General features: G+C 51.6%; 1 protein-coding gene across 3 annotated transcripts in view; it reads left to right on the top strand.

Annotated features, from left to right (window-relative positions):
* NISCH (nischarin) overlaps positions 1–26582 on the top strand; it is a 320866-nt gene that overhangs the window by 104681 nt on the left and 189603 nt on the right. For all 3 annotated transcript variants that reach the window (XM_085624215.1, XM_085624214.1, XM_085624216.1), the window contains exons 7-9: positions 1539–1634; positions 5098–5250; positions 16222–16290. In XM_085624215.1, the coding sequence (XP_085480341.1) occupies positions 1539–1634; positions 5098–5250; positions 16222–16290 (318 nt within the window). The remainder of the gene's footprint in view (positions 1–1538; positions 1635–5097; positions 5251–16221; positions 16291–26582) is intronic.

The raw sequence follows: 26582 nt of genomic DNA, 5'->3' as shown, positions 1-26582 counted from the left end.
CTCTTCTTAAGGGGGTGCCTGTGGGTCCTACTCTGTTCGGAACACATACAAACTGCAGTAAGAGTAAGACCCCGCGTGGCGAGGGTGCCAGTGACGTCCAGTGCATGCCAGTGACGTCCAGTGCATGCCAGGGCACAACTTCAGGTATTGTGATTGCATTTATATAGCGCTTACTACCCTGGGTTAGTCAAAGCTAGTAGTAGGGGTGCTTCCCAAGGCCCTGGATTCTGAGACATGAGGCGTCCCTGCGAGTAGTAGTGGTACCTCCATGGGCCTGGGCTCTGAAACACCACCGGTCACTGTACCCCCATGGTCTGGAATTCTGAGACACCAGGGGTCCCTGCGTGTAGTAGGGGTACCCCCATGGCCCTGGGATCTAACACCCCAGCGCTCACTGCGTGTAGAAGGGGTACCCCCATGGCCCTGGGTTCTGAGACATCAGAGGTCACTGCGAGTAGTAGGGGTACCCCCATGACCTGGATTCTGTGAGTAGTCGCTCCCTGTCTCTGGTCATTGATGAGGGGGTGGTGAGGTTACCCATTGTCTCTGGTCATTGAGGGTGAACAGAGGTGGAGTGAGGTTACCTCCCTGTCTCTGGTCATTGATGAGGGTGAACGGAGGTGGAGTGAGGTTACCTCCCTGTCTCTGGTCATTGATGAGGGTGAACAGAGGTGGGGTGCGGTTACTGTCACTGAGGAGGATGAACAGAGGTGAGGTGGGGTGAGGTTACCTGCCTGTCTCTGGTCATTGATGAAGATGAACGGAGGTGGGGTAAGGTTACCTCCTTGTCTCTGGTCACTGATGAGGGTGAACAGAGGTGGGGTAAGGTTACCTCCCTGTCTTTGAGGAGGGTGAACAGAGGTGGCTTGAGGTGAGGTTACCTCCCTGTCTTTGATCTTTGGCGTTGAACGTGTTCCTCTGAGGTCGCCTCTTGTACCGAGTCATTGATGAGGTTGGACCGGTCTAACTCTGAGTTGTGATCAGATGGAGCTCTCGTGACATAGTAGGTGCAAGAATGTTTTGCTGTCTCCTGGGCCAACATCTCGCGCCCTTTCTAGTCTGACCCCATGGGTCCTGGAGTCAACTAGACATCCGCTGTGCTGCACCGGCCAGTGCCCAGGCAGAGACCAGCGAGGCCAGTAGTTGGGTGGCCCTTGGGTGAGGAGGTCCTAGTCCGTCTGCGTGAGAAATGAGAAACCTTTCTAGCTGTTTGATCCTGTTCATGTAGGTCCAGGCAGCAGAGGAGTTTATGGCTTTGGGATGGGGGGGGGGGGGTGGTTAAGTGCAAAGGTCGTAGAGCTCAAGCTGCCTTGTATCTGAAGATGGGGAGAAGGAAAGATGGCGCTTGGTCTCAGCAGGAGTTGTTTGAATCACAAGCTACGTTTGCCTGCATCTTCTTTTCAAAATGGATTCGTTGCTTTATAAACGTCTGTCCTTCACTTTTTGTTATAAAAGAGAGGCTTTCCACACAGCCTCTGACAAGAAACGAGACCTCTAGTTTGCATGGAATGTTTTAATGCAGATGTTTCTCTTCACAGATAACGGAGTGTGACGCCGAGCACATTAAAGGGTTAACAGCCTCGAAGCAGACCTTGGCTACTATAAGCGTGAGGTTTTCAGCCACGTCAATGAAGGTAAATTCAGTGCATCAGTTTGGGAGTTTGCACAAAGCCGTGCTGGTTTTGCCAAATGCTTCTTATGTCGTTGCTGATAGTGCACCTGTGCTCCTCGGTGCACCTGTGCTCCTCGGTGCACCTGTCTGCACTGCTTGTCTCACCTGTGCTGCTTGTCTCACCTGTGCTGCTGCTCGGCGCACCTGTGCCCCTCGGCGCACCTGTGCTCCTCGGTGCACCTGTGTCCCTCGGTGCACCTGTGCTCCTCGGTGCAACTGTCTGCACTGCTTGGCTCGCCTATGCTGCTTGTCTCACCTGTGCTGCCTCTCAGCTCACCTATGCTCCTCGGTGCACTTGTGTCTGCACTGCTTGTCTCACCTGTGCTGCCGCTCAGCGCACCTATGCTCCTCGGTGCACCTGTGTCTGCACTGCTTGGCTCACCTGTGCTGCTTGTCTCACCTGTGCTGCTGCTCAGCTCACCTATGCTCCTCGGTGCACTTGTGTCTGCACTGCTTGTCTCACCTGTGCTGCCGCTCAGCTCACCTATGCTCCTTGGTGCACCTATGCTCCTCGGTGCACTTGTGTCTGCACTGCTTGGCTCGCCTATGCTGCTTGTCTCACCTGTGCTGCTGATCAGCGCACCTATGCTCCTTGGCTCACCTGTGCTACCGCTCAGCGCACCCATGCTCCTCGGTGCACCTGTGTCTGCACTGCTTGGCTCACCTGTGCTGCTTGTCCCACCTTTGCTGCTGCTCAGCTCACCTATGCTCCTCGGTGCACTTGTGTCTGCACTGCTTGTCTCAACTGTGCTGCCGCTCAGCTCACCTATGCTCCTTGGTGCACTTGTGTCTGCACTGCTTTGCTCACCTGTGCTGCTGCTCAGCGCACCTATGCTCCTCAGTGCACCTGTGTCGGTGCTGCCTGTCTCACCTGTGCTGCCGCTCTGCGCACCTATGCTCCTCGGTGCACTTGTGTCTGCACTGCTTGGCTCACCTGTGCTGCTTGGCTCACCTGTGCTGCTTGGCTCACCTGTGTCGGCGCTGCTTGGCTCACCTGTGCTGCCGCTCAGCGCACCTATGCTCCTCGGTGCACCTGTGTCGGCGCTGCTTGGCTCACCTGTGCTGCTTGGCTCACCTGTGCTGCCGCTCAGCGCACCTATGCTCCTCGGTGCACCTGTGTCGGCGCTGCTTGGCTCACCTGTGCTGCTGCTCAGCGCACCTATGCTACTCGGTGCACTTGTGTCTGCACTGCTTGTCTCACCTGTGCTGCCGCTCAGCTCACCTATGCTCTTCGGTGCACTTGTGTCTGCACTGCTTGGCTCACCTGTGCTGCTTGGCTCACCTGTGCTGCCGCTCAGCGCACCTATGCTCCTCGGTGCACCTGTGTCGGCGCTGCTTGGCTCACCTGTGCTGCTGTTCAGCGCACCTATGCTCCTCGGTGCACCTGTCTGCACTGCTTGGCTCACCTGTACCACTGCTCCTCGGTAAGCTTGTGCTTCTTGGCTCCCCTGTGCCGCTGCTGCTAGGCGCACCTGTGCTGCAAGGCGCACCTGTGCCGCTGCTGCTAGGCACACCTGTGCTGCTCGGCTCACCTGTGCTGCTCGGCGCACCCGTGCCACTGTCGCTCTGCACACATGTGCCGCCGGGTGCACCTGTGGTGCTTTGCTCAACTGTGACGCTTTGTTCACCTGTGCCGCTGCCGCTTGACGCTGGTGCTGCTGTGCCGCTGCCGCTTGACGCTGGTGCTGCTTGGATCACTCTGGTGCACCTGTGCCACTGGGTGCACCTGTGCTGCTTTGCTCACCTGTAAAAAGAACAATTGATGGACGGAATGTTGAACAATGTCAAACGCTCACCCCCAGTCACCGCTCTGGGCCTAAAGCCATCGTTCTTTAGCTCACTTCGCCACCCCAGTTTAAACCCAGCCATATGCAAATCAGTCTTGACCCTGTGCCTCATGGGTACAGTCCAGCCCGAACTGCCAGGCCAGGTCCTCCCTGGACCGGAAACCAGCATCATGGGACCGATTTAGAGATATAACCCCTCATCACCCAGGATAGCTTGACTCCAGTGTCATGGAGAGCACGGGACCCACGTCTGGGCATACCCGTCCCACTCGGGGTGACACATGCGTGGCTCCCCTGTGCCGCGTGACACACCTGGGTCACCTGTGCCGCGTGACACACCTGTGTTCTCCTGGAAGAAATTTCTTGAGCGGTCATAGCACAGGGCAGATGGCCCATTTCAAACATTTTCTGACCAATACCTGCCATACAACCATGGACCAAGTTTATACTATGGAATACTGCTAATCTGGAGGCACAATAATGGATTTGCATTTCATTGATTGCCTTTCAACATATATCATTTGTCCACTATTCGGTTCTTGACAGAATATATGTGTGGGGCATAAAATGTGCCCGATATGGGTGACAACTGAATATCCATCAGAAATGAGCTGGTGTCCTGTCGGGCACCCTCCTCATCCGCAGGCTCCACCTGGTTAAGACTTAGTTTCCATCAGCCGAGTCCCAGCCGACGTGATGTTAGGGGCCCCGTCCTTGAGGGCCCACGTTTCACCATAGAACCGGCGGCTCTCACAGCATCGAAGGGTCTTCCTCGCCAGGGCATGTCTTCCAGTGTTGCGGTGGTTTGTTTTCCAGGCTCTGCTCCATCATTCAAGGAATAAAGCAGTGACACCCACTGGGAGGGTCTCCCGGCTCGTTGGGTGAATGAATGGCAGACCGGGCTGTCATGAAGGGCTGGCCCCCAGGTGCACTGAAAGTGCCCCCATCAGGCCCGGACTGGCCGCACCGGGCATTTCCCCGGTGGGCCGCCAGGGTTGGTGTCCGGTGTTGGACCCCTGGGGGCCGATTTTGATACAGGGCCGTTTTTCAGCATAGCTGCAATATCGGCCACTGTAACGAAACCAGCCGTGGCCAACAGCTTGGCCGCTCCCCACATAGCCCGGGGGCAGCAAAGCACTTTGCCAGGGCCGGTTTTGGTTCCCAGTCCGGCCCTGGCCCCCATCATGTCTTCTGAAGACTTCAGCAAAGATTCTCAGCCATATGAGGGGGGATGAGTCCTTCCACATGTGAGCGAGGGCCAACAATGTTCATTTGCAGCACAGGTGATTGAGAGCCGGGCGAGAACATAGCCAGGTCTCTACTGGAGTACACCCTAGGGGGTCACTGGTGTCTAGGATTGTCTGTGGATTTGAAATCACACTGATCGCCGATGAGGCAATCAGACTTGATACCTAGAAGTACGAAGAGCGAATAGGTGTCTACACAACTTGAGTGTGATCCTGGCGTCCGCCAAGGTTATTGAACTACATCATTTCAACAAATTCAATTAGTTTTGTAGAGTTCCACTGATCAAACTGATTGACCGTTTAACTTATAACTTTCATTTGTAAATTGATAATTGACCGACTGATGTTGACGGAGCCCACCGCTGCTGTGCATTTGTTTCCGCCCCGACAGGATATCCTGGTGCCCGAAGCGCTGGAGTTCGCCCAATGGGAGCCCGAGGGGATGTCTGTGGACCTTCCAGTGGCTGCTGTGGTCCCAAGGTGGAGCGCCCTGACCACGCTGGACATGAGCCACAATCGCATCTCCCAAATCGACGATTCCTTGGTAAAGGCTTCACTCTTCTAAAACTCAGTCTTCTACTTTGCTGACGCAGCTCTTGTATGTTTATAGATCATTCATTGAGCACTCTGTTTCTGGTCATTGTAAAATTATTTTACTACTCCATGTTCATCTTGGTTTGGGATTTATTTAGTTTTTGATTCATTTAAAAGGAGGTTAGATATTTTTCACTAATAGTCTTTCTAGCTTCCAGTTTGGTAAGATCTCACCCGTAGGGGTTTAAGAGCAGGAAGAATGGTGTATATTTTACATTTTCAATTCCAACAATGTATTAATTGAATTTCTTAAAATGAGTCCTTTTAAACATAATTGGATGTTCAAATAAAGGCTACACAGTGGTTTTACAACCGACCTGCTTGAAATGTTGAAAAATTTCAACTCCTGGGATCAGAAATATATGGGGCCAGGAAGAACATGCAAACGTACATGATGTAACTGCGAGATGCTCCTCCTTGGACAGCTGTACCTGGGTTCAAGCTCAAACCTTCAGAGAACGGTGCTGAGTACCACTGACCCGGGGTTCACAGGGCGAACGTCAGCCCTGTAGGAGCCCAACCCGCACACCTGCAGACGGAATATGTTGTGTCTTGTTAACTTCATGTCTACACTCCAAAATGGTTGTTAAATATACATTAACCATGAGCAACAAATGGCACGCCTAATGACCTTCAAAGTTTTCGTACTAATCACCTCTTGACTTCACCGCGCTTTTGCGTATATGGGTCGCCTTCGTTGGCAAGAGGTACTCGCCATGAGACGGCTTCGCTTCCAGGACCTTCTCTGTCATGAGACTCTATCGCTGCAGTCGTTCCTCCATGAATACTTTCTGCCCCTGATGTTGTTTCTTGGTTAACTGCCCAGTCCCTTCCTTCCTTCAAGTCCATCACATCTGTACGAACACCGTGTACAAACGAGGGGCCGCTCTAATCCAAAGCGATGGTGGGGAGCGGGGGGGGCAGCAGTTCATTCATATTTGACTAAAACATGGGATCCATTTGGAAGGTTGACGTACGTCTGAAGGAGAAGAGTAGCTCCTCGCACTGTCAGGGTACCCGTGTGGTACTACCCCACAGGGCTACAGTGGTTGCATCGAGGTGCCGCTCCTGCCACTCTGCGGGCTCCCAGATCCTGAATCGTGTAATCCAAGCATTGAGGTCCCACATTTTCTGCAAATATTGGTTGTAAGTGCAGGTTCTACCAGGAGGCCTCCAGAGCACCTGGCTTACAGTAGGACAAGTGTTTGATTTCACAAATGGTCATTTCCAAGAAGGCTCTGTACGTAGGATCTCATAACGCCTTATGCTGCCCCTGCAAAGTACTGTGGCTGGTGTAGTGTCCTTGTAAGCATAAACCCAGCTCGTGACTGCCCGCCTTCTTTGGTTGCAGGGATAGCTTTCCTCCATCAGTCTGATCGTTAAGTCTGAAGGAGTTTGCAGCAGGTCTATCTCTTTATCCCAAGGTGTACTGTAGGTCTTAGATGTGTGATTGTTTGGAGGCTGTGAGGAGGGTCTGTCTGTCCGTATTTGGTGATATCAAAATAAATCAGAATTAGGAACATGCACAGCAATCCTGCTGGTTGAGTCTCAACTACACAGCTCACCCCTGAAAACACACTCATCCTCTCTACTTTATTATTCCATTTTTTATGTCTAAAGATATCTCTAGTCGGGCCTCTTTATAGCGCTTCTCCTCCTGCTCCATTTCCAGGTTCTCTGTAACCACTCATGCCGGGGAACCAGGAGGATGGTTTTGCCGTGGTTCTAGCTGTGAACCAGGAGGATGGCTTTGCCGTGGCTCTAGCTGGGAACCAGGAGGATGGCTTTGCCGTGGTTCTAGCTGTGAACCAAGAGGATGGCTTTGCCAGAACCAGGAGGATGGCTTTGTCGTGGTTCTAGCTGTGAACCAGGAGGATCTGTGAACCAGGAGGATGGCTTTGCCATGTTTCTAGCTGTGAACCAGGAGGATGGCTTTGCCGTGGCTCTAGCTGTGAACCAGGGGGATGGCTTTGCCATGGTTCTAGCTGTGAACCAGGAGGATGGCTTTGCCGTGGTTCTAGCTGTGAACCAGGAGGATGGCTTTGCCATGGTTCTAGCTGTGAACCAGGAGGGTGGCTTTGCCGTGGTTCTAAGTGTAAACCAGGAGGATGGCTTTGCCATGGTTCTAGCTGTGAACCAGGAGGATGGCTTTGCCATGGTTCTAGCTGTGAACTAGGAGGATGGCTTTGCCGTGGTTCTAGCTGTGAACTAGGAGGATGGCTTTGCCGTGGTTCTAGCTGTGAACTAGGAGGATGGCTTTGTCGTGGTTCTACCTGGGAACAAAGAAGATGGCTTGGCCGTGGCTCTAGCTGGGAACAAAGATGGCTTGGCCGTGGCTCTAGCTGGGAACAAAGATGGCTTTGCCGTGGCTCTAGCTGTGAACAAGGAGGATGGCTTTGCCGTGGCTAGCTGTGAACCAGGAGGATGGCTTTGCCGTGGTTCTAGCTGTGAACCAGGAGGATGGCTTTGCCGTGGGTCTAGCTGTGAACCAGGAGGGTGGCTTTGCCGTGGGTCTAGCTGTGAACCAGGAGGATGGCTTTGCCGTGGTTCTAGCTGTGAACCAGGAGGATGGCTTTGCCGTGGTTCTAGCTGTGAACCACGAGGATGGCTTTGCCGTGGTTCTAGCTGTGAACCAGGAGGGTGGCTTTGCCGTGGTTCTAGCTGTGAACCAGGAGGATGGCTTTGCCGTGGTTCTAGCTGTGAACCAGGAGGATGGCTTTGCCGTGGTTCTAGCTGTGATCCAGGAGGGTGGCATTGCCATGGTTCTAGGTGTGAACCAGGAGGATTGCTTTGCCGTGGTTCTAGCTGGGAACTAGGAGGATGGCTTTGCCGTGGTTCTAGCTGGGAACCAGGAGGATGGCTTTGCCGTGGTAAAAGCTGGGAACCAGGAGGATGGCTTTGCCGTGGTTCTAGCTGTGAACCAGGAGGATGGCTTTGCCAGAACCAGGAGGATGGCTTTGCCGTGGTTCTAGCTGTGAACCAGGAGGATGGCTTTGCTGTGGTTCTAGCTGTGAACCAGAAGGATGGCTTTGCTGTGGTTCTAGCTGTGAACCAGGAGGATGGCTTTGCCGTGGTTCTAGCTGGGAACCAGGAGGATGGCTTTGCCATGTTTCTAGCTGTGAACCAGGAGGATGGCTTTGCTGGGGTTGTAGCTGTGAACCTGGAGGATGGCTTTCCCGAGGAGGATGGCTTTGCCGTGGTTCTAGCTGTGAACCAGGAGGATGGCTTTGCCGTGGTCCTAGCTGTGAACCAGGGGGAAGTCTTTGCCGTGGTTCTAGCTGTGAACCAGGAGGATGTCTTTGCCGTGGTTCTAGCTGTGAACCAGGAGGATGGCTTTGTCGTGGTTCTAGCTTGGAACAAAGAAGATGGCTTGGCCGTGTATTTAGCTGGGAACAAAGATGGCTTTGCCATGGTTCTAGCTGTGAACCAGGAGGATGGCTTGGCCGTGGATTTAGCTGGGAACAAAGATGGCTTTGACATGGTTCTAGCTGTGAACCAGGAGGATGGCTTTGCCGTGGCTCTAGCTGTGAACCAGGAGGATGGCTTTGCTGTGGTTCTAGCTGTGTACCAGGAGGATGGCTTTGCCATGGTTCTAGCTGTGGACCAGGAGGATGGTTTTGCCGTGGTTCTAGCTGTGAACCAGGAGGATGGCTTTGCCGTGGTTCTAGCTGTGAACCAGGAGGATGGCTTTGCCGTGGTTCTAGCTGTGAACCTGGAGGATGGCTTTGCCGTTGCTCTAGCTGTGAACCAGGAGGATGACTTTGCCGTGGTTCTAGCTGTGAACCAGGAGGATGGCTTTGCCGTGGTTCTAGCTGTGAACCAGGAGGATGACTTTGCCGTGGTTCTAGCTGTGAACCAGGAGGATGGCTTTGCCGTGGTTCTAGCTGTGAACCAGGAGGATGGCTTTGCCGTGGTTCTAGCTGTGAACCAGGAGGATGGCTTTGCCGTGGTTCTAGCTGTGAACCAGGAGGATGGCTTTGCCGTGGTTCTAGCTGGGAACCAGGAGGATGGCTTTGCCGTGGTTCTTGCTGGGAACCAGGAGGATGGCTTTGCCGTGGTTCTAGCTGAGAACCAGGAGGATGGCATTGCCGTGGTTCTAGCTGGGAACAAAGATGGCTTTGCCATGTTTCTAGCTGTGAACCAGGGGGATGGCTTTGCTGTGGTTCTAGCTGTGAACCAGGAGGATGCCTTTGCTGTGGTTCTAGCTGTGAACCAGGAGGATGGCTTTGCCGTGGTTCTAGCTGTGAACGAGGAGGATGGTGTGGTTCTAGCTGTGAACCAGGAGGATGGCTTTGCCGTGGTTCTAGCTGCGAACCAGGAGGATGGTTTTGCCATGGTTCTAGCTGTGAACCAGGAGGATGGCTTTGCCGTGGTTCTACCTGTGAACCAGGAGGATCTGTGAACCAGGAGGATGGCTTTGCCGTGGTTCTAGCTGCGAACCAGGAGGATGGCTTTGCCGTGGTTCTAGCTGCGAACCAGGAGGATGGCTTTGCCGTGGTTCTAGCTGCGAACCAGGAGGATGGCTTTGCCGTGGTTCTAGCTGCGAACCAGGAGGATGGCTTTGCCGTGGTTCTAGCTGCGAACCAGGAGGATGGCTTTGCCGTGGTTCTAGCTGCGAACCAGGAGGGTGGCTTTGCCGTGGTTCTAGCTGCGAACCAGGGGGATGGCTTTGCCGTGGTTCTAGCTGCGAACCAGGGGGATGGCTTTGCCGTGGTTCTAGCTGTGAACCAGGGGGATGGCTTTGCCGTGGTTCTAGCTGTGAACCAGGGGGATGGCTTTGCCGTGGCTCTAGCTGTGAACCAGGGGGATGGCTTTGCCGTGGCTCTAGCTGTGAACCAGGGGGATGGCTTTGCCGTGGTTCTAGCTGTGAACCAGGGGGATGGCTTTGCTGTGGTTCTAGCTGTCAACCAGGAGGATGGCTTTGCCGTGGTTCTAGCTGGGAACCAGGAGGATGGCTTTGCTGTGTTTCTAGCTGGGAACCAGGAGGATGGCTTTGCTGTGTTTCTAGCTGGGAACCAGAAGGATGGCTTTGCAGTGGTTCTAGCTGTGAACCAGGAGGATGGCTTTGCTGTGGTTCTAGCTGTGAACCAGGAGGATGGCTTTGCCAGAACCAGGAGGATGGCTTTGCCGTGGTTCTAGCTGTGAACCAGGAGGATGGCTTTGCCGTGGTTCTAGCTGTGAACCAGGAGGATGGCTTTGCCGTGGTTCTAGCTGTGAACCAGGAGGATGGCTTTGCCGTGGTTCTAGCTGTGAACCAGGAGGATGGCTTTGCCGTGGTTCTAGCTGTGAACCAGAAGGATGGCTTTGCCGTGGTTCTAGCTGTGAACCAGGAGGATGGCTTTGCCGTGGTTCTAGCTGTGAACCAGGAGGATGGCTTTGCTGTGGTTCTAGCTGAGAACCAGGAGGATGGCTTTGCCGTGGTTCTAGCTGTGAACCAGGAGGATGGCTTTGCCGTGGTTCTAGCTGGGAACCAGGAGGATGGCTTTGCCGTGGTAAAAGCTGGGAACCAGGAGGATGGCTTTGCCGTGGTTCTAGCTGTGAACCAGGAGGATGGCTTTGCCAGAACCAGGAGGATGGCTTTGCCGTGGTTCTAGCTGTGAACCAGGAGGATGGCTTTGCCGTGGTTCTAGCTGTGAACCAGGATGGCTTTGCCGTGGTAAAAGCTGGGAACCAGAAGGATGGCTTTGCTGTGGTTCTAGCTGTGAACCAGGAGGATGGCTTTGCCGTGGTTCTAGCTGGGAGCCAGGAGGATGGCTTTGCCATGTTTCTAGCTGTGAACCAGGAGGATGGCTTTGCTGGGGTTGTAGCTGTGAACCTGGAGGATGGCTTTGCCGAGGAGGATGGCTTTGCCGTGGTTCTAGCTGTGAACCAGGAGGATGGTTTTGCCGTGGTTCTAGCTGTGAACCAGGAGGATGGCTTTGCCGTGGTTCTAGATGTGAACCAGGAGGATGGCTTTGCCGTGGCTCTAGCTGTGAACCAGGAGGATGGCTTTGCTGTGGTTCTAGCTGTGTACCAGGATGATGGCTTTGCCATGGTTCTAGCTGTGGACCAGGAGGATGGCTTTGCCGTGGTTCTAGCTGTGAACCAGGAGGATGGCTTTGCCGTGGTTCTAGCTGTGAACCAGGAGGATGGCTTTGCCATGGTTCTAGCTGTGAACCAGGAGGATGGCTTTGCCGTGGTTCTAGCTGTGAACCAGGAGGATTGCTTTGCCGTGGTTCTAGCTGTGAACCAGGAGGATGGCTTTGCCGTGGTTCTAGCTGTGAACTAGGAGGATTGCTTTGCCGTGGTTCTAGCTGTGAACCAGGAGGATGGCTTTGCCGTGGTTCTAGCTGTGAACCAGGAGGATGGCTTGGCCGTGGTTCTATCTGTGAACTAGGAGGATGGCTTTGCCGTGGTTCTAGCTGTGAACCAGGAGGATGGCTTTGCCGTGGTTCTAGCTGTGAACCAGGAGGATGGCTTCGCCGTGGCTCTAGCTGTGAACGAGGAGGATGGCTTTGCCGTGGTTCTAGCTGTGTACCAGGACGATGGCTTTGCCGTGGTTCTAGCTGTGGACCAGGAGGATGGTTTTGCCGTGGTTCTAGCTGTGAACCAGGAGGATGGCTTTGCCGTGATTCTAGCTGTGAACCAGGAGGATGGCTTTGCCGTGGTTCTAGCTGTGAACCAGGAGGATGGCTTTGCCGTGGTTCTAGCTGTGAACCAGAAGGATGGCTTTGCTGTGGTTCTAGCTGTGAACCAGGAGGATGGCTTTGCCGTGGTTCTAGCTGGGAGCCAGGAGGATGGCTTTGCCATGTTTCTAGCTGTGAACCAGGAGGATGGCTTTGCTGGGGTTGTAGCTGTGAACCTGGAGGATGGCTTTGCCGAGGAGGATGGCTTTGCCGTGGTTCTAGCTGTGAACCAGGAGGATGGCTTTGCCGTGGTTCTAGCTGTGAACCAGGAGGATGGCTTTGCCGTGGTTTTAGATGTGAACCAGGAGGATGGCTTTGCCGTGGTTCTAGCTGTGAACCAGGAGGATGGCTTTGTCGTGGTTCTAGCTTGGAACAAAGAAGATGGCTTGGCCGTGTATTTAGCTGGGAACAAAGATGGCTTTGCCATGGTTCTAGCTGTGAACCAGGAGGATGGTTTGGCCGTTGATTTAGCTGGGAACAAAGATGGCTTTGACATGGTTCTAGCTGTGAACCAGGAGGATGGCTTTGCCGTGGCTCTAGCTGTGAACCAGGAGGATGGCTTTGCTGTGGTTCTAGCTGTGTACCAGGATGATGGCTTTGCCATGGTTCTAGCTGTGGACCAGGAGGATGGCTTTGCCGTGGTTCTAGCTGTGAACCAGGAGGATGGCTTTGCCGTGGTTCTAGCTGTGAACCAGGAGGATGGCTTTGCCATGGTTCTAGCTGTGAACCAGGAGGATGGCTTTGCCGTGGTTCTAGCTGTCAACCAGGAGGATGGTTTTGCCGTGGTTCTAGCTGTGAACCAGGAGGATGGCTTTGCCGTGGTTCTAGCTGTGAACCAGGAGGATGGCTTTGCCGTGGTTCTAGCTGTGAACTAGGAGGATTGCTTTGCCGTGGTTTTAGCTGTGAACCAGGAGGATGGCTTTGCCGTGGTTTTAGCTGTGAACCAGGAGGATGGCTTTGCCGTGGTTCTAGCTGTGAACTAGGAGGATGGCTTTGCCGTGGTTCTAGCTGTGAACCAGGAGGATGGCTTTGCCGTGGTTCTAGCTGTGAACCAGGAGGATGGCTTCGCCGTGGCTCTAGCTGTGAACCAGGAGGATGGCTTTGCCGTGGTTCTAGCTGTGTACCAGGACGATGGCTTTGCCGTGGTTCTAGCTGTGGACCAGGAGGATGGTTTTGCCGTGGTTCTAGCTGTGAACCAGGAGGATGGCTTTGCCGTGGTTCTAGCTGTGAACCAGGAGGATGGCTTTGCCGTGGTTCTAGCTGTGAACCAGCAGGATGGCTTTGCCGTGGTTCTAGCTGTGAACCAGGAGGATGGCTTTGCTGTGGTTCTAGCTGTGAACTAGGAGGATTGCTTTGCCGTGGTTCTAGCTGTGAACCAGGAGTAAGGCTTTGCCGTGGTTCTAGCTGTGAACCAGGAGGATTGCTTTGCCGTGGTTCTACCTGTGAACCAGGAGGATGGCTTTGCCAGAACCAGGAGGATGGCTTTGCCGTGGTTCTAGCTGTGAACCAGGAGGATTGCTTTGCCGTGGTTCTAGCTGTGAACCAGGAGGATGGCTTTGCCGTGGTTCTAGCTGTGAACCAGGAGGATGGCTTTGCCGTGGTTCTAGCTGTGAACCAGGAGGATGGCTTTGCCGTGGTTCTAGCTGTGAACCAGGAGTAAGGCTTGGCTGTGGTTCTAGCTGGGAACAAAGATGGCTTGGCCGTGGTTCTAGCTGTGAACCAGGAGGATGGCTTTGCCGTGGTTCTAGCTGTGAACCAGCAGGATGGCTTTGCCGTGGTTCTAGCTGTGAACCAGGAGGATGGCTTTGCTGTGGTTCTAGCTGTGAACCAGGAGGATGGCTTTGCTGTGGTTCTAGCTGTGAACTAGGAGGATTGCTTTGCCGTGGTTCTAGCTGTGAACCAGGAGGATGGCTTGGCCAGAACCAGGAGGATGGCTTGGCCGTGGTTCTAGCTGTGAACCAGGAGGATGGCTTGGCCGTGGTTCTAGCTGTGAACCAGGAGGATGGCTTTGCCGTGGTTCTAGCTGTGAACCAGGAGGATGGCTTTGCCGTGGTTCTAGCTGTGAACCAGGGGGATGGCTTTGCCGTGGTTCTAGCTGTGAACCAGGAGGATGGCTTTGCTGTGGTTCTAGCTGTGAACCAGGGGGATGGCTTTGCCGTGGTTCTAGCTGTGAACCAGGGGGATGGCTTTGCCGTGGTTCTAGCTGTGAACCAGGAGGATGGCTTTGCCGTGGTTCTAGCTGTGAACCAGGAGGATGGCTTTGCCGTGGCTCTAGCTGTGAACCAGGAGGATGGCTTTGCCGTGGTTCTAGCTGTGAACCAGGAGGATGGCTTTGCCGTGGTTCTAGCTGTGAACCAGGAGGATGGCTTTGCCGTGGTTCTAGCTGTGAACCAGGGGGATGGCTTTGCCGTGGTTCTAGCTGTGAACCAGGAGGATGGCTTTGCTGTGGTTCTAGCTGTGAACCAGGAGGATGGCTTTGCCGTGGTTCTAGCTGTGAACCAGGAGTAAGGCTTTGCCGTGGTTCTAGCTGTGAACTAGGAGGATTGCTTTGCCGTGGTTCTACCTGTGAACCAGGAGGATGGCTTTGCCAGAACCAGGAGGATGGCTTTGCCGTGGTTCTAGCTGTGAACCAGGAGGATTGCTTTGCCGTGGTTCTAGCTGTGAACCAGGAGGATGGCTTTGCCGTGGTTCTAGCTGTGAACCAGGAGGATGGCTTTGCCGTGGTTCTAGCTGTGAACCAGGAGGATGGCTTTGCCGTGGTTCTAGCTGTGAACCAGGAGTAAGGCTTGGCTGTGGTTCTAGCTGGGAACAAAGATGGCTTGGCCGTGGTTCTAGCTGTGAACCAGGAGGATGGCTTTGCCGTGGTTCTAGCTGTGAACCAGCAGGATGGCTTTGCCGTGGTTCTAGCTGTGAACCAGGAGGATGGCTTTGCTGTGGTTCTAGCTGTGAACCAGGAGGATGGCTTTGCTGTGGTTCTAGCTGTGAACTAGGAGGATTGCTTTGCCGTGGTTCTAGCTGTGAACCAGGAGGATGGCTTGGCCAGAACCAGGAGGATGGCTTGGCCGTGGTTCTAGCTGTGAACCAGGAGGATGGCTTGGCCGTGGTTCTAGCTGTGAACCAGGAGGATGGCTTTGCCGTGGTTCTAGCTGTGAACCAGGAGGATGGCTTTGCCGTGGTTCTAGCTGTGAACCAGGGGGATGGCTTTGCCGTGGTTCTAGCTGTGAACCAGGAGGATGGCTTTGCTGTGGTTCTAGCTGTGAACCAGGGGGATGGCTTTGCCGTGGTTCTAGCTGTGAACCAGGGGGATGGCTTTGCCGTGGTTCTAGCTGTGAACCAGGAGGATGGCTTTGCCGTGGTTCTAGCTGTGAACCAGGAGGATGGCTTTGCCGTGGCTCTAGCTGTGAACCAGGAGGATGGCTTTGCCGTGGTTCTAGCTGTGAACCAGGAGGATGGCTTTGCCGTGGTTCTAGCTGTGAACCAGGAGGATGGCTTTGCCGTGGTTCTAGCTGTGAACCAGGGGGATGGCTTTGCCGTGGTTCTAGCTGTGAACCAGGAGGATGGCTTTGCTGTGGTTCTAGCTGTGAACCAGGAGGATGGCTTTGCCGTGGTTCTAGCTGTGAACCAGGAGTAAGGCTTGGCTGTGGTTCTAGCTGGGAACAAAGATGGCTTGGCCGTGGCTCCACCGTCTCTCAAGGTCTCCTCCTCTGCTCCCAAGGGTCCCCCACAGACCAGATTGCGGTCCCAGATTTTTACCCCCAGCCCCTCCCAGGATCCCATTGAGTATTCGAGGGCTTCACATGTGTGTGTGAGGGTGAAGAAGCTCAGTGTAACTTGTGCACTACAAGTAGTAACCCAGAGGAAGGAGCGGCCGATGTCCTTGATCAGCACCGCCCTGGCTGCCACGCCCTACACCGGAGACTCCAGATCCGCACCGGAGACTCCAGTTCCGCACCGGAGACTCCAGTTCCGCACAGGAGCTGCGCTCTGGGACTGAAGCGAAGAACCGGTGTGCTTCGATGGCGCCCCCCAGATCCAATCGAGGGTGTAGAGTCTTGCACCAGTCGGCGCTACAAGGTGCTCGTGGCAGGATGAGGTGTCTACCTACCCTTCTGTTTTTTGTTTTTTTAAGACCCTGGTATATGGACTGATTTCCCGAAAAGATATTAATGCTTTTATTAGAATATCGACTCCTCTGGCTCGTATCCCGACCTCTCTCGCGCTCTGACCCTTGAACAGTATTTCTGCTTTCTCCACAGAGGCTGACTCCGAGAACTGAGTTCCTTGACCTAAGTCACAATGAAATCTCCCTAATTGACAACCTACAGGTGAGCTCTGCCTTGTCTCTTTGATGAATTAAATCTGCATTTATACTCGAACGCCTCCCTTTGTTTCACTGCGATCACGCAAGTAATGCGAACTGCAATCAACAATGCTTACCCTGAAACGTGTGGGATCACTGTTCATCAGAACAAATCTAAAATGAGGGACGAGGGACTCTAGCTAATGCACTTCAGTCCAGGTGGCACCAGGTCACCAAACGGCGACGCTCTTGCCCAGCACAGTTTGCAAATTACAATAAATAATCTAGGGACATGCATACAAAGCATGTTTGCAGTCAGACGACCGTTCAGCCATTTCCTACTGCAAAAAAACGTTTCCATATCTACAAAACACAAATTGTTAAACGCCCTAAACACGCCCCTTCGAAATACCGAATCGCAAAATCAAATTGCGGTTCGATATTTGGAAGTGGAGTGATTAGGGCGTCCATTCAAATACCGAATCTGAAGGGGGTGTATGAATGCTTCGCAACTGAATTGCGGTCGCAAAACATTAATTTTTTACCGACTCCTTGAAGGAGGTGGTAACCCATTTGCAAACCCCCAGGGGATCCCTTTCACTTTACGGACCACTGCGCCTATTCATAAACCAGCATTGGCATAGCCAATAGGTCTTGCCTTTGGGAATTTTTAAGAGATTATTAAGGAGATGTCCTTGCCTGTACTTAAAGGTGTTATTTAAGCGTTAACACATTTTCAATTTTTGACCAGAAATAACGCAATTGGACATGACCTTCAGTCTTTGGAATCTCCAAGCGCCACGAGACCTATCGGTGATATATGCGCTATATAAGATTCTCTGACTTGACTTAATATAGAGTCATTAGTTTTAGACCTGAATAAATAATGAAGTAATACTATTACAAAATCTGCTGCATAATTTGTCTTTCTTGACGTATAATTTACTCAATCCTGCAGCGTAATTTGGCCCTTTCTGGCCGCATAATTCCAGTTGGCCAAAAGACTCCTGCAGTGAGCCGCTTTCACTGGAGCCATGTAGCGTTGTTGTAATTGCATTTATGTAGCGCTTACTACCTTTGACGAGGTGTGGCGAGTAGCACGGTACTCTGGAACCGAAAAAGGATTAGTGGTGAATTAATATAAGGAAATATGAAATGAATTTGAGCGGTGGGCATGTGGGTCTTTGATTTTGATTGAAAAGGATACTGGAGCGATAGGAGAGAGAAGGGTCTAGAAGTTTTTTAGGAGCTCGTAGCAGTAGAAGGAGGAGGCTTGGGATGAGTAAAGGGAGGTGGGGGATCATCTCGCTAGTCTGAGGTCCCTGTAGAAAGCACAGATGCACTTGAAATGGGGAGGTGCCGGCCAAGACCCGGTTACAGTACCACGGTGAGTCGTTGGGTCAAGTTTGTGCTATGTAAAAAAGCCCAAAAAGGTTTAGGTCCATGTAGCGTTGCTATTGTGTCCTGAGTAGAGGTCCTGTTTGTAGTGGAGCGGGAGTGGGCATTCCCATACAGTTGTAGGAGAGGGAGTGGGCATTCCCATACAGTTGTAGGAGAGGGAGTGGGCATTCCCATACAGTTGTAGGAGAGGGAGTGGGCATTCCCATACAGTTGTAGGAGAGGGAGTGGACACTCCCATACAGTTGTAGGAGCGGGAGTGGGCATTCCCATACAGTTGTAGGAGCGGGAGTGGGCATTCCCATACAGTTGTAGGAGCGGGCATTCCCATACAGTTGTAGGAGCGGGAGTGAGCATTCCCATACAGTTGTAGGAGAGGGAGTGGGCATTCCCATACAGTTGTAGGAGCGGGAGTGGGCATTCCCATACAGTTGTAGGAGCGGGAGTGGGCATTCCCATACAGTTGTAGGAGCGGGAGTGGGCATTCCCATACAGTTGTAGGAGCGGGAGTGGGCATTCCCATACAGTTGTAGGAGCGGGCATTCCCATACAGTTGTAGGCGCGGGAGTGGGCATTCCCATACAGTTGTAGGCGCGGGAGTGGGCATTCCCATACAGTTGTAGGCGCGGGAGTGGGCATTCACATACAGTTGTAGGCGCGGGAGTGGGCATTCACATACAGTTGTAGGAGTGGGAGTGGGCATTCCCATACAGTTGTAGGAGAGGGAGGGGGCATTGCCATACAGTTGTAGGAGAGGGAGTGAGCATTGCCATACAGTTGTAGGAGAGGGAGTGAGCATTGCCATACAGTTGTAGGAGAGGGAGTGAGCATTGCCATACAGTTGTAGGAGAGGGAGGGAGGATTGCCATACAGTTGTAGGAGAGGGAGTGAGCATTGCCATACAGTTGTAGGAGAGGGAGTGGGCATTCCCATATAGTTGTAGGAGCGGGAGTGGGCATTCCCATACAGTTGTAGGGGCGGGAGTGGGCATTCCCATACAGTTGTAGGGGCGGGAGTGGGCATTCCCATACAGTTGTAGGGGCGGGAGTGGGCATTCCCATACAGTTGTAGGGGCGGGAGTGGGCATTCCCATACAGTTGTAGGGGCGGGAGTGGGCATTCCCATACAGTTGTAGGAGCGGGAGTGGGCATTCCCATACAGTTGGAGGAGAGGGAGTGGGCATTCCCATACAGTTGTAGGAGAGGGAGTGGGCATTCCCATACAGTTGTAGGATGTTTCTCGAATGGCTAGTTGGCGTGCCTGGTGACTACCGCGTGACCCTGGACCAAGAGTCCTGGCTTCTAGTCCAAGCTTTGGCGCTTGTTGTAACGTGACGCTGACTTAAAATCGAAAGACAAATATGACGGGTTGTGATTTGAAAGACGTGCAAGTACCAGAATGGGCCGGAGAGTAATAACGTAATGTTGCCAATGCTGAGCATCTCTTGTCTGAAAACAGCCGCACCTCAACTTCAAGCTTGCACATTTGACCAAACACTGTGGTGTGCTTTCAAGTACTGTGCTGGTTGTTTGTTTCCATCAGCGCCAGAATACATGCGCATGGTCTGGCACATTTTTTTCGTTCTATACATAAACGGTAGAAAAAGTGATTTGCCCATAACCACATGATGTCACATCGACGTCAGGACACTTGTCCCACTTCCAAAGTTGGCAGCTCTGGCAGGCCACCCTCACCCCTCCCTTTATTAACCCAAGATTGGGAAGCTTCCAAAACTGAGACGAAGGGGAGGGATTTTTAGGCGCTCCCTGTGTGCAACTGGCAAGCTGGGTCATACATCGGCTGCTGGCGGAACCCCACTCAGGACCACCAAGCAGACTTTTCAGTGGGAAACGGGCACAGGGGGTAAGCTTTTTCTCCAGCTTATGTAACATACTTGCATTATGTTTCCAGTTTCAAAGCAAAAAGCAAGTCTGAGGTTTCACGCCCTCCGCTTCGCCGTAGTGTGCTAGGATTCAGACGCTGGAAATTCTACCTGGTGGAAACTCCAGTTAAGTGGAGATAAACCACGTATGTCAGGCTCAATTAATTTTTCATTCAAGTGAAAGAGAATACAAGGACGTAAAACGCTCTGTTTATAAGATGGTGAATGCTTAATGTTTGTGCCATATGCAAAAAAACAGTTGATGGACAGAATGCAGAACAATGTCATACATTCACCCCAGTACAGAGATCTGGGCTTCAATCCATCGTTTTTTTGCTCACCATGCCGTTCCAGTTTGAACCCAGCCATATGCAAATCAGTCTAGACCCTGTGCCTCATGGGAACAGTCCAGCCCGAACTGCCAAGCCAGGTCCTCCCTGGACTGGAAACAAGCATCCTAGGACCGGTTTCGGGGTTTCACCCCTCTTCAGCCAGGATAGCTTGATTCCAGTGGCATGGAGAGCAAGGACACATTTGCAGGCTTGCAACACTTTTTTTGGTGGGAAAAAACTTAGAACATGTGGTTGCTGCACAGTATTTAAACATAATACTGTTACCAGTTGGTTTTTACCTGCCCCTACTCTGTACACAAGAAGCTACTTTTAAACCGCTTTTGCAGGTGTGTCCATTTATTCCTCGAACCTAAACCCTAAGAAAACCTTCTTCAGAGCTGGGCTTCGAGCTACGAAAAACAACCCTCGGAGGTAGTGTTCGCAGTGGGAGGCGGTAACTTTACAAACGGTGATGCCTGACTCATTGCTTCCTACAATCAGGTAAAATATTGTGATCTAAATAGAACTTACGATGCAAGAGTAAAGAGTAGTGAAGTAATCAAAATCGTGTCCCAAGGGCCACACTTACCGGTGGCCCGCAATGTAAGTCAAATAATGGGCAGTTGGCAACGTAGAAGGTTCAAGCGTTTATTGGCCACGAACAACACTCTACATAGAGGAGCCTCATCGATCCTCACCCATGAGGTGCGCCGAGGAAGACTTCTGGCTCCTTGACAAAATCACACTTTTATACATTATCAGCACAACATACAAAGCCTTACAAGTGGAAAATTACCAGCCAGTCCAGGCGCTCCGAATGAGCTCATCGCCTATATCTAGTTTCAGCGATACAAAAAGGGTTACTATCTTTAAGGAGAGAAGGTCGACGGGGTGACTCCCTTCTCGTCCCAGGTTCTACAGGAATTTGCTTGATACTCCCTTTAGCAGATGTGACCTTGCTTCTTGGTCGTAAATACAATTCGGTCTGTCTTCTAAACTGGTGTGTGCTAAAGAAAGAAAGGGTGGGCTCAGGGAACCACATGATCATAGTTCCTACAGAGAGGGAGAGTCAGAATCCAAGATGGCCACGGTCCTGCTTTTCGGCCCCTTCCGTCGCATCAGACTAAGTTGCCGAAAAGGGGCTTATTACGGGAGTGAATTGAATAGGCTAACCTTAGATACACTATGCTAATCATATATATTAATTTGATCCCTTCAGAACGGCCCTTTTAGCATAGTGTAGCTAATAAAAGGGCTACTCCTCAAAGATGCCCTCATCTATTTGCATCATATCATGGATTTCTTTCTGGGTCATTTGGGCATCCGTTCGAGCATGGGTCGGCCGAGACTCGGGTATTGCAGAGCGAAATTGAGCGGCACAATAGGAACAACAAGCAGGACCGCACTGAATGCAGATACAACAGGTAAAAAGGAAACCCACTATGCCCAAAAGGATCATGAACAGTTTCCACCCCCAAGTAGTCAGAAGGTCCCAAAACCAGGTGGACAGGGATCAGGTACCGGTCTCCGTATGAATCTCCGATGCCAATCGGTGGAGTTTCTGAATAGCTAAATGGACCGAAGGGGCGGAGTCAGGTATATATACACAGCAGGAGCTCCCGATTACCCGGTATGCTCCTCCGCGATCCGCCAGTATGACATCTAAAACAAGACTATTTTGAAGGGTCACAAGCCGGGTCGCCTGAAGCTCAACAGTGATATTAAGTCAATATCCCAGCAGTGGTGTTGATCACTCCTTCCACCACCCTGGACAGCCTTCTAATTTCCTTACTATTTAGGATAGGGCCCCACATAGGTAGGACCCCTTTTATAATATCAACAAAGTGTTGGGCAGGGGTATCAGTTTGATCAGTGGCATCATTATCAGTGGACGTGGATAACAGACTTTCTTCGGTTTAGTGAATGGGATTTATGATAATCTGATGGGGCAATATAAACAGGAGGATAGAGGAAGGACAAGTAGCACCTGCCTGACCATCCCCTAGGAAGCCAAGTGTAAGCATTTTCTCCACATACGAAATATATGTTCGGGGGAGTCAATATCGGCGGACTACTAAAGGTTTGTAATCGATAAGTGTAATTGCATCTACTAAGTCCTACAAACAAATGGCCAGTACCCTGGATGCAGAAAGATGATGACGTATTTAATACAGGGACAGGTATAATCTTGTCTTCTGAGACGTTGCATTCCTGGAAATATCTGAAATATTCAGTAAAATTGAAGGACACAAAATCTAATATCTCATCCCTCAGCCAAGTGTCATTTTCATGTTCAATGTATACATTCATGCAGGCTGTTGGATCTAAAGTGCCGTCAGTACCTTCTGCATTGTGAATGAACCCCTGATGCCTCTCTATATAGGCCAATATCAGGTCATACTCTCTCTCCGAAAATCTGTGTGCGTCTACAGTGTAATGCTCATATATCATAGACAACAGTTTAAACCAAGCTTCACAGCTCCCTAAATGTGACAACGGCATTGAAATACACAAATCGTGCTTGTGCATTACTGAAGGGAGGAGGCCACATACCCAACAATCGGTAACATTCGTGGAACTGTGGGTTTGATGCAACATTTCTATGAAAGCATTATTTACATAAGTCTGGCGATGCCTCTCTTTATGAGGGGCAAAGGTCTGAAAGTGGTGCTCCTTAGGAGCGGGGGTAGACATCACTAGGGTATGGACTGGGTGGCGAAACTCTAGATAAATGAACAATCCTAAGCATAATATAAATGACACAGCTACTATAGAAATGAACACAATCTTAACACGCAAACTCCATGTCGAAAACATTGGTAAATATGGATACCTAGGGCGAGGGATTATGGGACGTTCTTCTTCAGGGACAAAACTAGCAATGGGATACATTCTCACTAAAAGTCCAGACCTAAGCTCGGAGAGAAAAAAAGGGGGGGCTTATAAGCAGTCCAACCTGCCGGAGGGTGCTTCTTTCCTGTGTCCGTGTCAGAGCCTCACAGGCAGACTCCTAGTGTTTCAAACAAAAATGAAAAATTAAGGGTACAAAAACTTCTCGCGTTGGAGCTGCACTTTACGCAACTCTTGCCGAAAGGGAAAGTCACCTGGGCCCCTTCTTATCGATCAATGTCTCTACCTTCTTTCTGAACAGGGCTATCACTCAAAGTTCCGCGCCCTCCACGAGTTCAGTCCAGTGTTTATATGATCCCCAGGTTCCTTAACTCAGACCTCGTTTTTCATTTTAGGCAGAACCTGGGATCTCATTCCTTTTTCGGGGCCGCAGGTGGTATCTACTGTGACCAGGGGTCTCAGGATTCACAAACAAGATTGGCACAGTGGGATCAGATAAGGAACAGGGCGCGCGGCCCTCCTGGTCACGTGTTTGGTCCCCAGGAAGGGCCTCATTCACCACAGCTGACTCCGAACTTGTGGCACTCTCCCCCTGCCCTTCAACTTCTCTGTGGGCCTCGGAAGAGGGTGACTCTTCGGTATCGTGCTCGCCTCTGTGCCGTACGCTTTCCTCCTGGTCCTGACAGTCCTCAAGCAAGGGAAGAGGAACACGCTTCAGATGTGAAACATGAATCCAATGCTGTTTCCCTTCGACCTTTACCGCCATCCTTGTAGCCAGAAGCACTTGATGCGGCCGGGTCCAGCGTGGGTCCAAGCTTGATTTCCGCTGATAGTTCCGGATTAGGACCCACTGGCCCGGCTCAATGCTGTGTCCAGGACCCTCCGGCAGGGGCTGCAGTACTGCTGAAATCTGTTAGTGGATAGAACGGAGATCTTTAGTTAACGCATAAAGGTAGTCGGCTAACATAGGATATTCAATGTCCCTGAATGATTTGGGCCGGGGCACTCCCCATACATTGGCAGGCCTCCCGAAAACTACCTCATAAGGGGAAATCCCACTCCGAGAATGAGGGGTTGTTCTTATAGACAACAGGGCCAATGGTAGAAGATCGGGCCATTTTAAGCCAGTCGTGTCCTGTAGTTTGGCTAATTTTAACTTCAGGATCCCATTATACTTTTTAACTAGGTCTGCCGATTGAGGGTGTCGTGCGGCGTGGAATTTCTGTCGTATGGACAAACCCTTACATACATGTTGAACTAAATTAGCATTAAAATGTGTCCCATTATCACTCCAGATCACTCGTGGTAACCCATATCTCGGAAAGAACTCCTTTATTAAAGCCCTTGCAGTTGCTATAGCTGTGTTTTCTCTAGTGGGGTACGCTTCCACCCATTTACTGAAGGTGCAGACCACCACCAAAACATATTTGAGGTTGTTAACCCGTTCCAGCTGTATATAGTCCATTTGGAGTACCTCGAAAGGCAAGGTGGGTGGTGCAAAGCTACCTGACAGAACAGGAATACTACCCCCTGCGTTATGTTGTAGGCAGACCATACAATGTTGGACCAGATTCTTGGCTGTTTTGTGGATATTGGTATTGTACCATACAGGGTTCAATATCGCGCAAATGCCTTGAATCCCTACATGGGCAGGACCATGTGCCATGGCTACTACCGCATTCACAAATGCATTCGGCAGTAGCCATCTGCATTTCTCTGACAGATCCGTCCAACACCCATTCTCGTCTAGCCGCCCCACCTGCTCCTGCCAATACTTCAGCTCCTCCGGGGTGACCTCCTGCTGCAATTCTCTCACACTATCTATGGTGTTACGAAAAATGTCAGCCTCTACCATCCTTCTACACTGGCTAACCACAAACATGGAGGGGGTGTGGGACTGGGCAGTTTCTTTGGCAATTCTATCTGCCAAGGCATTTCCCCTTCCTACATCATCAGTTACAGCTACATTTTACAATGGCAAGGCTTTTCGGCAAAGTCAATGCAGCCAGCAGTCGCTCAACCAACTGTCCATTTTTTATCTTTTCGCCATGGGATGTAAGAAACCCTCGCTCTGCCCACAACCTCCCAAAACTATGGGCTACACCGAAAGCGTATTGGCTATCGGTGTAGACATTTAACCTCAATCCTTCACCTAATTCACACGCCCTTGGTAGTGCAATCAATTCAGCAGCCTGGGCTGAATGATATGGTACTTTGGCCGTTTCAACCACGGTCTGCAAGGTGGTGATTGCATAAGCCGCAACCGTAGTACCATTGGGCAATCTAAAACATGAACCGTCACCATACAATTCCCCTTGGGGTTCAGATAAAGGGATGTCTGTTAGATCTATCCGGCCCTTTGTTTCTTCTTCAGTCCGAAATATGCAATCATGTATGTCCTGGCCATTCTCCCCGGAGGAGAGGGGTAGCAGCGTGGCAGGATTCAAAGTGACACATCTCTTGATCGTTATGTGAGGTGCGAACAGGGTCAATTCGTACCCCGTAAGACGCGCACTGGTTAAGTGCTGCGTCTGTGTCCTGTTTAATAGTACGTCCACAGCATGTGGTACCATCACTGTGAGATCCGTATTTAGGACCAGCCCTTCCGACTGCCTGATCGCCACTGCTACAGCGGCCGTGGCTCTCAGGCAGCTGGGAAGCGCTCTGGCGACATTATCCAAAACCGCCGAAAAATATGCACAGGGTCTTTGCTTACCACCAAAGTCCTGTGTTAACACTGAAAGCGAACAACCGTCCACCTCATGCACGTAGAGCACAAAAGGCTTCTGGTAGTCTGGGGTGCCAAGCACAGGAGCAGAACATAAAGCAGTCTTTAAGGAAATAAAAGCCATTTGACACTCATCAGTCCAGGGTAGAGGTTCATGCACATTCTTAGTGGTTAGATACAGGAAGGGTTTAGTCAAAAGGGAGTAGTTAGGAATCCATTGGCGACAGTAAGAGGTTATACCAAGCAAAGCACGGACATCACGTTGCGTGCGAGGAACAGACATGTTAGTAATGGATGCAATACGCTCCGAGGTCAACCGTCGTCCCTCCTTCGACAGTATTGGAATGTTGACAGTGACCCCTTGTTACCATGTTTCGCCAGATGCTGCAGCAAATCCACCGTCGCCGTCCAGCAGCCATCCTCGGTATCAGAGGCCACCAGGAGATCATCAACATACTGGAGCAATACATTACCTGGTGGCAAGCATAACGTGTCTAGTATCTTTTTCAATGCCTGACTATAAATACTGGGGCTTTCCGTATACCACTGAGGGGCGCGACAGAATCTAAAGCTGCAGCCCCCCAATGAGAAGCCGAAAAGATAACGGCTGTCTGGATGAATAGGGATACTAAAGAAAGCATTCTTTAAATCTATCACCGAGAAAAATTGTACCGTTGGAGGAATCATCGTCAAAATAGAATTAATATCAGGTACCACAGGGTACCACAATCTTATTGATCTCTTGTAGGTCAATCACAAATCGATGGGTATCAGCATAATCAGGAGTCTGTTGTACTGGGGCTCGTTTAAGAATCGGAAGAATAGGACTATTACACATGTTGGAGGCCGTCTCTTCCACTACTCCGGTTCTAATCAAATCATGAATGATAGCCAATAGAGCTCGTTCCCCAGCGTTGGCAATTTTATACTGGGGAATTTTCGGCAACTGGGCATTCTGTTTTAAGGTGATCGTTACTGGGGGAATTTGTAAATGGCCCACATCGGTGTCTCCAGTCGCCCAGAGATTTTCCGGGATGCACGCCAGTTCTGGTGGTAAAGGATCCGTCTTGGACAAGCATTGCACGGAGAGGGGTGAAGGATCCTTGATGGTCAAGTAGACCCCATCC

This window comes from Triturus cristatus, chromosome 9 (genome assembly GCF_964204655.1).
Source record: "Triturus cristatus chromosome 9, aTriCri1.1, whole genome shotgun sequence".
Classification (NCBI taxonomy): Eukaryota; Metazoa; Chordata; class Amphibia; order Caudata; family Salamandridae; genus Triturus; species Triturus cristatus.
Note: the sequence above shows the minus strand (reverse complement) of the source record. Positions and strands in the feature narration are given on the sequence as shown.